The sequence below is a fragment of the Protopterus annectens genome, chromosome 3.part1, assembly GCF_019279795.1.
Source record: "Protopterus annectens isolate FY-2018-M chromosome 3.part1, PAN1.0, whole genome shotgun sequence".
In the NCBI taxonomy this organism is placed as follows: Eukaryota; Metazoa; Chordata; order Ceratodontiformes; family Protopteridae; genus Protopterus; species Protopterus annectens.
This window is the reverse complement of record NC_056732.1, coordinates 1,125,058,184-1,125,075,006: the sequence shown is the minus strand read 5'-3', so window position 1 is coordinate 1,125,075,006 and position 16,823 is coordinate 1,125,058,184. Positions and strand designations below refer to the sequence as shown.

At 39.8% G+C, this 16,823-nt stretch overlaps 1 protein-coding gene across 1 annotated transcript in view; it reads right to left on the bottom strand.

Annotated features, from left to right (window-relative positions):
- LOC122797757 (transient receptor potential cation channel subfamily A member 1-like) overlaps positions 1–16,823 on the bottom strand; it is a 1,751,748-nt gene that overhangs the window by 1,304,301 nt on the left and 430,624 nt on the right. The window contains exon 14 of the mRNA XM_044066281.1: positions 12,280–12,394. Within this exon, the coding sequence (XP_043922216.1) occupies positions 12,280–12,394 (115 nt within the window). The remainder of the gene's footprint in view (positions 1–12,279; positions 12,395–16,823) is intronic.

The window sequence follows — 16,823 nt, the reverse complement described above, 5'->3', positions numbered from 1 at the left end:
CAGGCTGACGAATACTGGATCCCCTTTGAATGACACCAGAAACCAAGCCAATTGTTGAAGTCAATCGCTTTTTCTTTGCACCGAGGTATCATCCTAGGCAAAGGTAAAATGCTACTTAAGTATAGGGACTTATGTGCCTGAGACACACAATCCAAGAGGTCAGTCATGGCTCTCTTAATAAAGTCCAGTTAAGTACTTCTCAGGTCATTCACACCAACATGGACTATGACAGAGTCATAACAGTGCTTATTGTTGAGAGACTTGAGTGCGTGTGTGATATGGCAGATCCTGGCACCTGACAGACAGCTGACAATAACCTTTTCCTTATCCAACCTGGGAAGAAGGACATCTGTGAGTCACTTAATTGAGTTGCCATTGACTAAGATGTTTGTTTTTGTGTTATACCTTAGGGGCTTGACTGGTGAGACACTGGTGTGTAATATATTATGTGTACTATGTTCTGCAGAGAAATGAGGGACAATTCATATATACTGCTACACAGACCACCATATTCATCTCTAAGTTTCATTTTTAGGATAAAAAACTTTACCATAACCTGGAATGTTAATACATGCCCTTCCAGTAATATAACTGCATTGGGAACATCTGCCACATTTCCTCACCTCATTATTTCAACATGTCCCTTTTCTTTCACCTTTTTTTGCCCTTATTTTTTTTTTTTAAATTGCATTCCAGTCTCTGCTATTTATAACCACTGGACCATTTCCTGTGGTTCTCTTATCAATCCCCCCAATATCAAGAACTTTCTACTTATTAAATATGATGTCCCTAATGGCTTCAGCATCCTTGTTATAAGTAGCAATGAAGCATTTTATAAAATGGTTAGTGTTATTACCAATCCTCTCAAAAACAGGGGAACGTGTACCCAACAGTGGTTTGTACATACCTATGGTCCTTTTAAGGTATACCTCCTTAAACATCTCTTTTAAAAAAAACATTCAGGATAACCCTATTCAATAGCATAAGTCTCAGTTTCTGTCCTTCTATAATGAATTTTTCCTAGGGACCATTCTAGATATCCTGACTAGTTGACCTTTTCATCATCATCATCATCATCATCATCATCATCTTTCGGCTTTTCCCGTTAGGGGTCGCCACAGCAGATCATCTCTTTCCATTTCTTCCTATCCTCTGCATCTTGCTCTGTAGTGCCTTTTATTGGTGTATGGGATGACAACTATCAGAATGAAGTAACGTGCTGAGTATGTTGGTTTCCTGTGTAGGTCTGAAAGAAAAAACTTAGTATGGTCTATAGTTATTTCTGTATCAAGACAGGGTAAACACTTTCTAGACTTATTTATAGTGAGTGTTATTTATATAATGAATAAAACCTGTAATATTCATTTTTTACAATTAATGCTGCTATTTAGTCATCTTTTTCTTTTATTTTTCTGTTGATGTGCCTGAAATCTGCTTGTTTAATATGAATATTTTTATTTAGTCTTATTTTGTATATTGATTACTAAGTTTTTCATTTATCTGTATTGGAGCTTATCTCCCCGGGCCTCTACTGAAAATGGACATGTATCCAGTTAGACTAGCCCAGTCAACAAATGTAAAATAAAAAATAAATAAAATAAATAAATAAATCTAACCTGTCCTCTGTATCAGACCACAAAATTACCACATTGTCTAAAAATTGCCCGTAAAATGTTCAAGAGTTTTGAAATGTTGAATTAAAATGTAGTTCTTTCCCAGTAAGCTAAGTCAATATTTGCAAAAATGGGATGCATGCTGCACCCATTGCTACCCCCATTTTTTTGTTTTTTAGGTAGTCCTTTCAAACCAGATGTTTTGTTTAGTACTAACTCCATTAATAATCTGAGAATTTCAGTGGTGTTATTATCTAAATTCCCCTTGGATGTAAGGTACTCAGTGAACCAGTTCAGGCCACACTAATGTGGTATAACTGTAAACAAATCATTATATCAGTAGTTGTTAATATTAAATGTTCCCTATACAATACATCAAAGTAAGGTGGTCCCAAGAGTCTCTTAAGATATGTCCTTCATCATGTAATACTTTTTTTAGTTTTAGATCAATACATTTTGCCATCCCTTATGTTTTTGAACCATTTGTTTCAATAATGGGATGTAAGGGTAGGTAATACAAATTTCTTGAATTTTTGGTATACCAAAAATTCCTGGAATATTAGGAAAATTAACTTTTAAACATAAATATTCAGTACCAGAGATTTGTCCTTGCATTAATGGGTCATACAAAGTGGTATCAGTTTTTGAGTATGCTATATTTAATTAATTTATAGAGATCTCCTTGTATTTCTCTGCAAATAACAGACTTTCCATTCTAGAGTTGTAATCTATGACAGCCATGACTCCCAATCCTCCCCCTTTTTCAGGTTTCATTATTCTTAAGTCTTAATTACTACATAAATCCTTTAACAACTCCATTTCACTCCCATCTATATTACTATATTATTAGTAAAATGGCTGCCTTTTAGTCTCTTTCTAATATCAGTTTCACACATTTTTTCAAATAAAGTAAAAGTGGGATGAAGGGTGGGTTATAGGATTTGTTAGTAAGTCTACTCATTGGAGCTTAGTGTTTGTGTCCTCCTTAACACATCCAAATTTAATTTCCTAGTGAAAAAGTTTAAGTTGATGAAAGTCTCTACCAAATTCCTCCTTCTTGTAAGTATAAAAGTAAGCCCCTTTCCAAAGAGAGAGGCACATTTACCACTTAACTTAATTGGATTATAATTGTAAATTTAATTTATTCTTATTACTTTTACAAATTAAATGTCATTAACTGTACAGATGATTAAGGCTCTGGGCTGTTAAAAAGCTAAATGCTGTTCTCCAGGGTTAGGCTCCCTCAATCTCTATTTACCCATTATGTGACACTGAGCGAGTCACAAACCATACAATGTTCTCGGTTAACCCCTGAAAGGACAATTTTGTGAATACTGGACTTACTTGGTTAAGAAATAAATACAATTTAAAAAAAAAGACTTGGGCTGTGATTTAAAAGATTCCTTCTGGAACATTCTTGGAGGTTATTTTATTGACACAGATTTGTCACTTCAATAAACAGAACATGCTGGAGGGATAGATTCATGTCCCAGAGATTTCCCATACTCTGGAATAAACTACCTATCTATATCAAACGAAGCTCCTCATTAGCACTCTTCAAGAAATGTCTTGATGACTGGATGGGAAATAGGAAATTCACCCCGGGGATCACCTCTGTGGCTCTGCTCGACAGTGGCACAGGAAAATAGTTTTCTTGGTTGGCAAAAGCCAGGGTACCTTTTTGGCTGGGCTTGTATAGGCTCCAGGGCTGATAGCCTAGAACCTACCTATGAACCTATGAAATTTAGAGAGGTGGTTGACTTTATGTTTTATATGTGTGAAAGTGGTTGAATAAACTTCTCATTTCTAGCTGACATTTTCCCTGGTCTCTTTTGGTGTCCATTGCACTGTTTTGGAAGTTTGGAGTCTTGGCTCTCTTTTTGGGCACTTACTTCGATTTGGATTGTTCTTCTTAGTGATTAATGATGACTACAAGTCCAGCATACCAAATGCAAAACCTGATTACCACAAATAGTGCCACAGTCAGCAAAAGAAAAAGTGGATAAGACAATACAGAGACTGTGAGCAGATTCCAAGTATACCACAGAGGGCAGCAACAGTTGAGAGGGAAATGGAAAGCCAGCCTTAAGGAGCATCATCATGGTGCATTCCTGGTGTCAGCCATGGCATGTCCACAACAGTAGACTTCAGTCATACAGTGGCCTAACTGTACATTACTTCATAGGTTCTACTCTAAATGCATAAGTGGTGCTTACTATAAAGTAAACCACTAGCAAAGTAATAAAACAAATAGGTTCACAATGTCCTGCACACTTCTCCTAATGTCTGTTTCTGTATATAACATTGCAGTGCTAATACTGCAGCCCTGGAATGCTGATATACAGTTACAGCTCCTGTTACATCATGTAAATATCAGTGATCCCACTGCATTGTGCCTTATAAGCAACTCACATTTTGGAGACTTCACTCAGTCAGTCCTTTTTCCCAATAAGGGTGGATGGCAGTCTGTGCAGATGGCCAGTGCTTTGATACCTTAGGGAGTAGCTGTACATCTGTTGGCTATCTCCCTGCATTGCATTTTTTTTTACCACAGGGAGATGATCATATTCTGTATGGCTGATGACAACTAGGTCAAGTCCTACATACTGACTTCAGGAACTGTGAATATACTCTCTAGATATATGAAAATACACCACAAAGGCAGTGGTAGACACCATTTTAATGAAAAGCTGGTGTTTGGGAATGCTTGATGGTGCAGTCCTGGTGTTAGCAGTGACATTTCTATCAACAGTGTATTTTGGCCATACTTTAGTCTAACTGTAGAAAGACAGGAGACTAGAAGTTTAGAGTCAGATCACAATGCAGCACAATAGACCAGAATTTTCCAGTTGGACAGATAGTTGGTGAGGCAAGACTCCAACTAGACATTTCTAGACTTGGAGAAAGCATTTGACAAGGTCCTGAGAAAGATGATTTGGACAGTTCTGTGATGACCTAAAGCAGTGATTTGTGTATACTTAATATCCATAATGTATATTTTAAATCACAGAACATAATAAAAAATGGATCCACTTCTCATATCCCTAAGTAAATTATGCATAAATACTCTTTTTTTAGATGGGTTTCTTAAATGTGAGCTGCATTCCAATATGCCCATTAAACAGAATCCTAGACACATTATGCTCTATTTCCATGCCTAATTCATAACTTCCTGTAAAATTCACATACAGGCACTTCCTAAGAATGAAGGCCTTATGTTTAAAATATGGTGTTTATACAACTGCCCCAGTTTTGCATTAGTGGCAGTATTCTCTTTATAAATTACTGTTTTTGTTTTCTCAATGGCATGTTTGCATTCCAAATCAGTGATTGTTGACTCAACCAGTAAACCCTGCATCTGATGCTGTCTTTTTCATTCTTCCTCAATGAATAGGTTTGGATCTGATCTTCAGATCTGACTTGCCCACTTATGTCAGACTTAGGATCCAGCTCTCGAGCTCTTCCATTATTATTTGCTGTGCCCCAGATCACATTTGCTGCCTTTGTGAACAGATGCAGGTTTCCATAGCTCTTGAGTAATTTTTTTTATTTTGAGTAGTAGCAAAACTTTTTTAAAATTCTTTAACCTTCTTCTTCAATTTAAAGTTTCTCCCTTGTTTAGAAGTTTATCACTGTGGTTATGTTTGCCTTCCCTTCTACTTTATTAAATAGTACTATTCCCTTTCTACCCAAGAAGCACTCTAGGCTCTGTAGGTCATCCGGGAGCTTGATCGAAGTGGACATGGATAGGATGATGCAAATGTTTATCATGAAGCAGATTCAGATGGGGGTCTTATTGGATCCATGAGTATGGCTACAAATTCTGCAGCAATATTTTCTCCTTCTCTGATCTGCCCTGTGATTTCAGAGTCCCAGAATCCAAGATCCCTGAGAGTTCTGGTGTTGGATCCAAAAAAAGCTTCTTCCTCCATTCTGATTATTTCCTTGATCAGTTCTGCTCCAATGTCTTTGTTCAGAATGGATCTCTGAGTTGAAATGTTGGTGTCAGGTCCGAGAGAATTGGCTTGGCTCTGATTTTGTCAGATCCATCCCTTCATCTCAGAACTTTGGCTGTCGATAATTTGGATCTGGTTATGCCCTCTAGGCCCAGCTCCAGGGAGGCTCTGGGTCTGCCTAAGGAGGTGGTTTGGAGTTTCTCCAGGTCTATCTACTTTTGAGGTGATAGAAAGGGCTTTTTCTGTCCACAGAGACCTGCACTATCATGTTTCGGATCCAACTTCCTTCCTCAGACCTATTCCACAGGCACAGCTAGAGTCAATAAGTGTCCAGCCAGTTCCTGTGAAAAAACTTCCCTTACCTTCTCTTCTGAGACTTCACCTGAGCATCCCACAAAGGAGATTCATTAGAAGAAAGCATGTAAAAGGAGACACATTGGCTCACTTTGGAGTCTCTCACAGATGATGCCAATTTTGATGAAGGAGAGGGGTCTTCCATGCCACCACCTGAAGACATCTTCTTTGACGATATCCTAGAGATCCTGAAACAGAAAGCTGGTTTTCTTCCCAGAACTCCTCACCAGAAGAATTGGTATTTTCAGAGGCTTTCCATTTTAGAAACAAACAATCCAAAAACAAGCTGAAAAAAAAACCAAAAAAGACAACCAGAGACACTGGTGTAGATATCCACACTTTACTGATGATTCTGGTACCTTGGCTTACACATGCCTTCCAAGGAATAAATTCATTATCTGGGATACCATATTAAATAAAACTCAATTATCCAATTAACATATTATATAATTATATAATTATATAATTAAATTCATTCTACTCGCTAAAAGAATTGAACAAAAGAAAAATCTTCTCTATTTATCCATCAATTAATACAAAATTCCCTGAACAGAAATATCTTAGGAATATAAAATCTGAATGCATTACAAAAACTTTTCATAAAAAATGCAAATATTTTGTGAAACCAATTTCTCTGCTCAAAACATACAAACATTTATGAAAAATCAGTGTAAATGCATATACTGACATAATAATATAACCAAGAACACAGTCATCTGAGACACGGTCATACATTCAGATCCAATTCCATATTCAAACCATTAGGCCACAGGGTATTAAAATTGATGATATATCTGGTCTCCATTCTTAACAAGGCCCTTATCAAATCAAAACCCTGTTTCTCAAACCCTTTCACTAATACACTAAAAACTAAACTATCCATAAATCCCCTGTGTACTTTGTGAAAATGTAGGGCTATTGGGTTCTCCATTCTGGCATTCCTTATGTCCCCCATATGCTCCATTATTCTTGTAACTGGTCTTTTGGTCTGGCTAATGTACCACAAGGATGGTTCGCAATCACATCCCAAGATATATACAACCCCAGAAGTATTACAACTGAAATGACCACTGGACCTATGAATTCGACCATTAGTTCTTGCTCCATTTAGAGTTTTTACCTTGCTGCATACCTTACATTTACCGTAAGGAAAAGTACCTTTGCATGGTCCCGTATGTTCATATGATTTGCTATTCAAATTCTCTTTTAAATTACAAAATCTGCTAAAGGAGAAAGTAACCTTATCAGGAAAAAGATGTCCCACTTCACCATCCTGCTTAACAATGGGTCAAAAATGAGTAACCGACTCTTGGATAACTGAAGAGAAGTCAGAATATTTATTAACAAAAAATATATCTTCCACTACTTCCCTCGACTCCCTGGTCCCTACTCTTATCCCAGATTTCCTCCTAGATGTGAGTGGACCTAACATCTGCATACTTCCTGTGACTTTCTTTTCAGACTCATCCAGAACTGTCAAGGAATACCCTCTTTCCAACAATTTTTCTCTTACTATAACAAATTCTCTTTTTAATCTGTGATTTATCAAACGTGTTATTAATTCATTTGAATTCCACATATGGAAGTGACTTCAACAGATGAGTGGGATGCATACTATCTGCACTTAGAAAATTGTTCACTGCAGTTGCTTTAGTAAAAGGTTTATAAGAAACTCTATTAACATCCACAAAATATTCCACATCAAAAAACTGCATAGTTTTTCTATGTGTTCTATATGTCAACTCCAGACCAAATTCATTGCGATGTTTTTTTGGCTTTCCATTCGAGGCCAATCTACATCTTGGTTTAGACCCCAGCAGATGAACTTATTGATTTAGTTGATGATTGGGCTTGGAAGGAGCTAGACACCATTCATCCTATCCCAAAGAGACCTGACAAGCTTTTGGCACCCCCTTCCAATAGGCAGCACTGAAGCAAAGTGGTCCTTGTAGATGCTATGGTGGTGGTGGCAGCCAACAAGAAGGAGGCAGTGGAAGAGAATTCTACTGTCCATCCACCTAAAAGGGATTCTAGATCATTAGACAAGTTTGGAAAGTGAGTTTTTACCTCATCATATTTTGCCCTGAGGTCACTTAATTACCTGGCACATTTCACTCAACTTCAGAGAGATTTGACCAAGTAACTTATAAGTCCATGTCTTCCTAGGACTTCAAAACAACATCCTCTCAGCTGGCCACTCCTTTGTCCATATGCAATGCTTTGATAAGGTTGATCTCTCACATAGTTGAAGCACCTCACAAGCAGCTGGTTCTGGAATTGCCATGAAAAGACATGCCTAGATGCAGCTTTGCAACTTCACAGAATATATTAAGATGTATTTTATTAATGTCCCCTTTGATTGCACTTCCCTGTTTGAGCCATCAGTTAAAGAGAGGCTGCACCACAACCAGTAAGAGTGAAAGACTCTGTCTGCTGTAGGAATTAAGTTTTCTGTGCCTTGAAGATTTTCCAGGAATCAAGGAGGTGGTAAGAAGTTGTGGTTGCACAAATCTCAGGGTCCTTTCCAAGATCTGTGTGGTAACATTTCCTGCAGAGGGAGAAATTTCAATGGCAGACATCACCCTAGAGGCAGAGGATGTCTGCAAAATCATGTGTTTTGGGATTCTTTCTCAAACAGGACTTTTCAGTGCTCCTGAAGTCCTGCCTGTCTAGCTGTCTAACTCTGGAGGCAGTCAGGGGTTGATTATCCTTGTACCCAGTTGTCTGGGCAAATATAACACAAGATACTTGGGTGCTAAGCATAATATCCAGAGGTTATTACATGCCATTTTCCCTTCTTCCTCCTACCAAAAGGAAGAAACGTCCTGACATCCCACCCATTCAGAGAAAGGCAGCAGCACAAGATATTTTGAAGCTGCTAGACAAAAGAGTCATCCAAAAGGTTCCTCCAGACCAGATAAGATTCAGAACTTATTTATGCTCCTTTTTAGTGCCAAAGGAAACAGGAGACCTGAGACCTATTCTGGATCTAAGTAATTTAAATCAGTTTGTAAAGAAAGCAAAGTTCTGGTCATGATTCAGTCCATTCTGCCTTTTCTTCAGAAGGATTATTAGATGTACTCTATAGATCTTCAGAAATTATAATATCACATCAAAATAGACAGGAGATCCAGAAGAGATCTCTGCTTTTGTATGGGAGCCAGCCATTCAGAACCCTGTCATTTGGACTCACCACAGCCCCCAGGATGTTTACCAAGTGCATGGCAGTGGTGGCAGCTCACTTGAGACTCAAAGGATTCCAGGTGTTTCCATAGCTAGACAATTGGCTCCTTAACACCCCCTCCAAGCATCTAGTCTTGCATTCCAGGGACTATTTGCTCCAGATCTGCAACTCTTTGGACAAAACCATAAATCATGCCAAGTCGAATATAAACCCAGTACAGAGCCTGGAGTTCACTGAGGCTCATCTAAACACTATGAACCAAATAGTATCCTTACCTCAGCATTGTATCTCTACAATAAGGACTCAAGTTCATTTTCTTCTTACTCATTCTTCTTCTCTGACAAGGTCAATACTGCAAGCATCAGGTTCCATGGCAGTGGTCATTGTATTACTTCCTTTGGCATGCTTTTTTATGTGGGTTCTAAAATGGACACTAACTGTACAATGGTCCATTCTCTACAAGCCCATATCCTATCCAGTCAGGCTCACCCCAATTTGCAGAAGACACATCAGTTGGTGGGTGAAGTCCAATGACCTACATCTGGGCAGACCCTTTGTACTTCCAGGCACTATGGCCACAGTGATATGGGATGCTTCTCAATTGGGGTGGGGAGAATTTCTTGAGAAGAAGTGTACAAGGCACATGGTCCACCCAAGAGACCAAGTTGCATATTAATGTCCTGGAGATGAGAGCAGTCCTATTAGTGTTGTATGCCTCTCAAGATACTCTTCTCTTTGGAATGATAGCAATTCAGACTGACAATATGTCTGTAGTCTGGTACATCAACAAACAAGAAGGAACCCGATCTTACCCCTTTGCAGAGGGGCCATGAGAGTATGGGAATGGGTCATTTTCTAGTTGCAATGCACATTCTAGGGAAAGCCAAAGTGTTAGTGGACAAGCTCAGCAGATCCATTCTAATGCCCCATGAGTGGTCTTTCAATCAATCTGTGGCAGAGACGGTCTTCCGGCATTGGGGCTAACCTTGTTGTGACCTATTTGCTACTCCCCTCAACAGCAAGTGCAGCAAGTACTTCACTCTGATCCCCCTCAGAGAGAGTCACTGAGAGATGCTTTGATTCACGCTTGGCCTCTGAGCCTCCTTTATGCTTACCATCCTCTTCCCCTAATTCTCAAATCAAAAGGCAAGCAGGCTGAGGAACTCATTGCTCTTTTCTGGTCCAGCAGGTGTGGTTCCCCTTCCTACGGTCTCATCTTTTTTATCCCCCATGGATACCAGACTCCACTCTGGATCTCCTGTCACAACCATCAGGGATCCAACATCCCAACATCTGAGCCCTAAAACTAACCACATGGTTTCTCCACTTCCAGTAATAGTTAGACAGCCCAGGCTTTCTTCTCCTGTACACAGTATTATATTGGCTTTTCAAAAAGAATCAACCAAAAAGGTTTACAGAAGCAAATGGAAAAGATTTTCTTCTGGGCTTTGAATAAAGACTTCATCCCTTTTTCTGCCCCAGTCGCTGTGATTCTACAATTCTTAACAATGCTGTTTGAGGAAGGAGCTATTTTTTCTACTATTAAACTTTAAATAGCAGCTATCTTCAATTTTCATATTTTTCTTTTAAGACCTCCAGTTAAAGATCCATCTCTACTTTGGAACCTAACAGTTGTGCTGCAAGGACTTACTCAAAAGCCCTTTGAGTCTTCAGCTAAATCCAGTCTGAAGTTTCTATCATGGAAAACTGTTTTCTTGGTAGCTATCACTTCTGCAAAGAAAATATCCGAACTCCAGACTCTCTCTTTAAAATCTCCATACATAATTTTTCATAATGATAGGGTGTCTTTACGGACTAACCCTGCTTTTTTACCTAAAGTGGCTTCAGAGAATAACATTAACCAATCCATTCATTTCCATTCTTCTTTCCAAATATTACCAATAAAGGAGAATACATGCAATACCACTTGGATGTGCACAGGCAATTACATTTTTATCTTCACAGAACAAAACAATTCTGAAAATCAGATCAACTTTTTGTTTCCTTTTCCTCAAAAAGACTGGGTTATCCAGTATCTAAAGTCACTCTAGCTAAATGGATAACGGACTGTATTTCTTTGATTTATTCACAAAAAAGCATGATACTACCAAAGCCTCCCAAGGCTCACTCAACGAAATCCATGGTTATGTCATCTGCCTTTTGGTTCACAGATCATCTATTGACAACATTTGTGCTGCAACTACATTGTCCAATGCTCATACTTTTGTTTCTCACTACAAACTGGATATTATTTATAGAAATAGAGCCTCCTTTGGTTCAGCAGTGCTCCAGAATATCCTTCCATGAGGGCTACCTAAGAGCAAAGCAGCCGGGGGCTGTGTCCCATACGCTGAGGAAAAATGAAAAGGGTAACATCAGTTTTAAAAATTTTGTTCTTACCATAACTGGGTATCCATGTTGTCCATTTTCATTCTTCCTCAACTTCCCTCCCATCCATCCTCCATTCAAAGCTTCTGGACTGACCTATTGGACTGTATTTGAAACTACAGTTCCAGGTTCGAGCTCTGTCTTTCTTTTTTCATCTCCTGTCTCTGAGGATACTAGAGGGAAGGAGCAGCAAATTTGATCTGAGGCTTTGATGATGCAGCGGAGGATTATGTGTACTGGGAGGAGCTCAAGAACTGGATCCTATGTCTGAAATAAGTGACTGAGTCAGATCTGAGGATCTGATCTGAACCCATAAATTGAGGAAGAATGAAAATTGACAACCCAGATACCTAGTTACGGTAAAAACTTAACTTTTAAATTTCATTTACATTACTTGGTTATGTGATCTGTACATGGTCTCCAAATTTACAAATACATAAAGGAAAACATTTTTTTGTTGAATTTTTTCATGTAAACAATATCAACATGAAATTGTTGAAGTTTATTGTTTTATCTCATTTCACTACTTATGATTATGTTTGATTTAAATTAGTTACATTGAAAATTCTCTGTTATGTGAAATTAACATCTGTAATATTTGGTGTTTTCTTGGTTTTCTCATATTATCAAAATACTCTCACTTAAGAAAAATTAAAGTAGTAACAACTTGCTTGCATTTCTTATCTACCTTGTATGAAATAAATAATACATGCTATTAAAGCCAACAAGAAAAAAGAATATAGAAAACTCTGTTAAATACAATGCAAAATAAAAAGTTACATACCCCTTCTTCTTCTGTTTTGTCAATCAGTGTCATATCTGCATCCAAAAGTATTTGCATTGTTTGAGTAAATCCACCCACAGCAGCATAATGCAGACTTGTCCAGCATTTGTAATCACTTCAAGAAAAGAAAACATATGATTGATAGCTGCAATTATACAATTTGGTCATATACCTAGCAATAATATCATATGCATAGGAAAATGTGAGAGTAGAACAATAATGACAGCTACCAGGATTGTTTGTAAAATTATTTCTACAATGTCTAACAAAAGCTAATGATTAATCTTGCCAAAAAAGAAACTCAGTGCCTTAAAGTACCCCTTATCTTTAGTCAATTTCATAAAACAGATGTAAGACTATGTATATTAAAATTGCATCTGCTTCACAGGACTGTTTAAACATATACACTTTTGTGTACACTGAGACATACTATCATGATTAGTGAAGAAGAAAATAACATATGTTTTGCTACCTGTGTGAATGTCAAGCACTGGGATTCAATAAAGCATTTTTCCCATACCAGAATAGTGTAGCAGCTTCTGCATGGAATATGGCCACCGAGCGATTCAGTAAACAAGGCTGGGGGCGTGCACGAGCTTGCCAGCACTATTCTGGCACGGACACCACTGAATAATGCTAATTAACTCATTTGCAGGTGAAAACCATGCAAATGAGGTGAATTAGCAATTCAGTAAGCAGGCAGGCATCCGTGCCAGATGAATGTCTGTTACAGAAATGTATTCGGTTACTGACCATGTACATTTCTGCAAAAATCAAAACTGGGGCATGACAGCTCAAAGTAAAGCATGTATTACAACTATTAGGCATGCCAATGGCCAAAAATATGGCCATTGGCATGGAAAACAGTTGCAAAACTATGAGAATATCTTTTTGGCCAGTCTTGGCTGTTTAAGTGCAGAAGCGCACAAACGAGATCATGCAGAAAATAAAAAATGTGAAAAGACAATTTTAAGTGAAATCTGCATTTTGCCATTATAGTGGGTAAAATGCAGAATCAAAACAATAACAAGTAACACTGGTTGCTAAGGAGAAAGGCTCTGGTGTAGTGTTGTAGCAAGGGACTAAGGCAGTGGGGTATGCAAATGAGCAAAATTTACTGAATAGCAAAATGGGAGACCATTGTCTGGATGCACCTAACTGTGTAGGAGCTATAAGGCAGTGGTGTAAGTAGGAGAAGCAGTTGACATGAAAAGGGTGTGTCATGCTTGGTGTGAGTACATTGGAGCACCAAGGCTTCCATTTCAGCTTAGCTAAGCACAGCTAAGCAAGGGGTTGTGTCTGAGGCTGTATTTACTTATTCCATGAAATGAGGAACATGTTCATGTCCAGGGGAGGGACACTTCTGCTTAAAAGTGTTTACTCCAGCTAAATGGTTTTGCACATCATGCAGTGGCTCTTAAAACAAACAAAAAAAAATGAAATAGCAGAACTGTTTACATTTGGGCAGCGGGTTTGCATGGGTTTGCCACTGGGCTTAAAGGGGGGGGGGACAGGAAGGGAAACAAATGGGAAATAGCCACATAAAAGCAATTAAGTACAAATAATATAGCTGGCAGGTGGAATGTGTTATAGTCAGCCAATCATACAGGTAGCATCTGCAGTACAACAGTGTAAACTATGTAAACACCTTCCAGGCTGTTTTTTCCTACAAACTCTGCACCATTGGTGTATACACCCGGGGGAATCTTAACCGACAAAATGTTGATACATCAGTATGTGCTAGAGGCTGAGGGCAGTGAGGAGTATAATGCTGACAACTGCCTCAGACTGAGGAGGAGGAAAACAGTGTTCAGACCCAGTGTAACCTACCAGGGACTACATGACCTGGATATACTAGAGCACAACAGGGTGGACAGGGACATACTTCAGCAACTCATTGAGCTGTGCCAGCCTCATCTCAGACCCAGAGCCAACAGAGGGGAACCCATCCAAGTGGATACCAAGGTATGTGTAGCCTTAAGAATACTAGTTACAGGTACTTTCCAAAGACCTATTGGAGACATCATGGGGGTCTCACAGGCATCTGCATCCAGGGTACTCCACCAGTTCCTTGATGCCATGCTACCACATGCCAGTGAGCACATTTACTTCCCTAGCACCCGTGAGGAGAGGACCAGCAATATGCACCTCTGTCACCATGTAGCAGACTACCTGGAGGCACTCGGTGCCACAGACTGGATGCACATCCACATCAAAGCACCACCCAATGAACAGGGTATGGTCTATGTAAACCACAAGGGCTTTCACACCATCAACTGGCAGGTTATGTGCAATGCCTGGGGCATTATCATTAATGCCTGTTTTGACAGCCCTGGAAGCTATCATGACTCCCACATCTGGCATTCCTCACAGGTTTACCAGGGGTTTGCCAAAGGGGACATCCCATATAGCCATCTGGTGGGGGATACTGGCTATGCATTCGGGCTGTGAATGATGACACCCATCAGAAATGCACACACATGCACTCATGAATGCCATAAACACACAAACCAGGATCATTATAGAGTGTGTGTTTGGGATGCTCAAGTCATTGTTCCACTGCCTTGACATAGCTGATGGAGCCCTGCAGTAATGTCCAGCCACATGTGCACACGCATTCATAGTATGTGCCATGCTACACAATATGATCCTGCGAAAACAGCTGTGGCAGGAAAAGCATTGGAAAGGGCCACATAGCCCCCCACCATTGCCAAGGTCCCCACAGGCACAGAGGGACTTGAAAGAGGAACCCCTATGAGCCAGCTCCTGTAGGCAGATGAAGGCATGCCCAGCATACCCTGGCCTTGGCAAAGAGGCAATGCATAACACACAAACAGACACTGTAGGGAACCAGAGACTGACACCTCTCTCTGACTTGCACACACAATAAAATGGATGTCGCACACATCACACTACCTGTACCTTACCACGTATAGGCAGGGTACTGCGTGCACCTGACATAGGTGGCCCTCATGTACTGTCCTCACAACTGCCACAGGCACAAGGCAAGTTAGTCTTCTTAACATTAAACGAATGGAGTAGTATGTTCTGGTAGCATTTCTATGGTACTGCTTCATGCATACAAGGGAATGGAGTGGCCTACTGGGATAGCAGCAGATAACTGACAGCTATGTGGGACACCAGGAAATGTTTGCCCAATACTGGCTTCCCCACACTATGCAGTAGTACAAAAGGTGACAAATCCATCTGCAGTATATGTGGGGGGGGCAACTAACTAGGGGGTCATAGGTTGCAGGCATGGATATCAGGGTGGGGGTACAATACTCACCCCTCAGCCTCACCCAGGAAGTCAGCCATAGAAAGCCATAAAGAAATGTCTGGCAAAGGCCCACAAATGGCGACAATGATGAAATACCCCCCACAGACTTACACAGTGCTAGCACAGCAGATCTTGCAGTTGCAGTAAGGTTCTAAAGGGTGGGAAGTCTTAAACTCAAATGTATGCCATTACAATCTGACCTGTGGTCTTTAGTGACATGCCTCTAGTCTCCAAGACAGGGAACAATACTATGCTAAATGGAAACAAAATGTAAAGCAAATATCAGTACAGTCTATGCAAATGTGTACAGTTGACAGGTGTGCCCCACACACACCCATATTCCCATAGAAATGCAGTAACATGTATGTTTGTAGGGAAATAGCAGCAGAACACACATTGCTAGGGCTGTCTCAATCAATATGATAACTTGTTGCATATCCACAGTTTGTAGGGGTCAATGAGCTAAGTATATGTGTGGTTAATACTGTCAGGATGTGGCCAGCACTTAGTCCCGGCTGTTGTGTCCTAGTAGCCTAGGTACAGTACTGTGGTATCCTAGTGGCCTAGATATAGCACTGTGGTTGATAGGGCCATGTTCCAAGAACTGAAGTGCCAACTATTCTGCATGTCAGCTACACCTACAGCAGGAGTTGAACACTGTCCAGATATCAATATCTGTTAATGCAGGAAAGCTGGACAGGTCATGGACAGGGGTCCACACATATGCACAGTACACAGCTTAGAGTAACCTACACAGTACCTACCATACCTCTCAACTCTACAGACCTATTGCAGAATGTCCAGAGATTTGCATCATATTTGTGGTCTGTATATCATGAAACAGTGTTGTCTGGCAATTCATTGGGAAATTACATTAAACTAAAGTCAGAAAATAATGACAGATTGTATTGTCAGACTTCACACCCTATAGAAACATGCATGCTAATGCTAAACCTGATATTGAATCACCTTTCTAGATTTGTAAGGCCAATACTTAAAACTAGTCACTATATTTAGGCCTCTGTCCCCCATTTACTTATGGCTTTGCCCAGATGTCTAGCTCTCAGAAGTTGAGAGATATGGCACCTAGTAGGATAGCAGGTACCTGAAGGTCAGTGTGCTGCCAGTTTATAAAAGGCTGCCACCTTTCTGTGTCAGCATTGACAACATGTCACTGGCCAACAGCCATGCCCCTGCAATGACACAGGTTGTCACAGAAGGAACACAAGTATGCCTTGTATATCTGTTCTGCTTGTCCTAACAT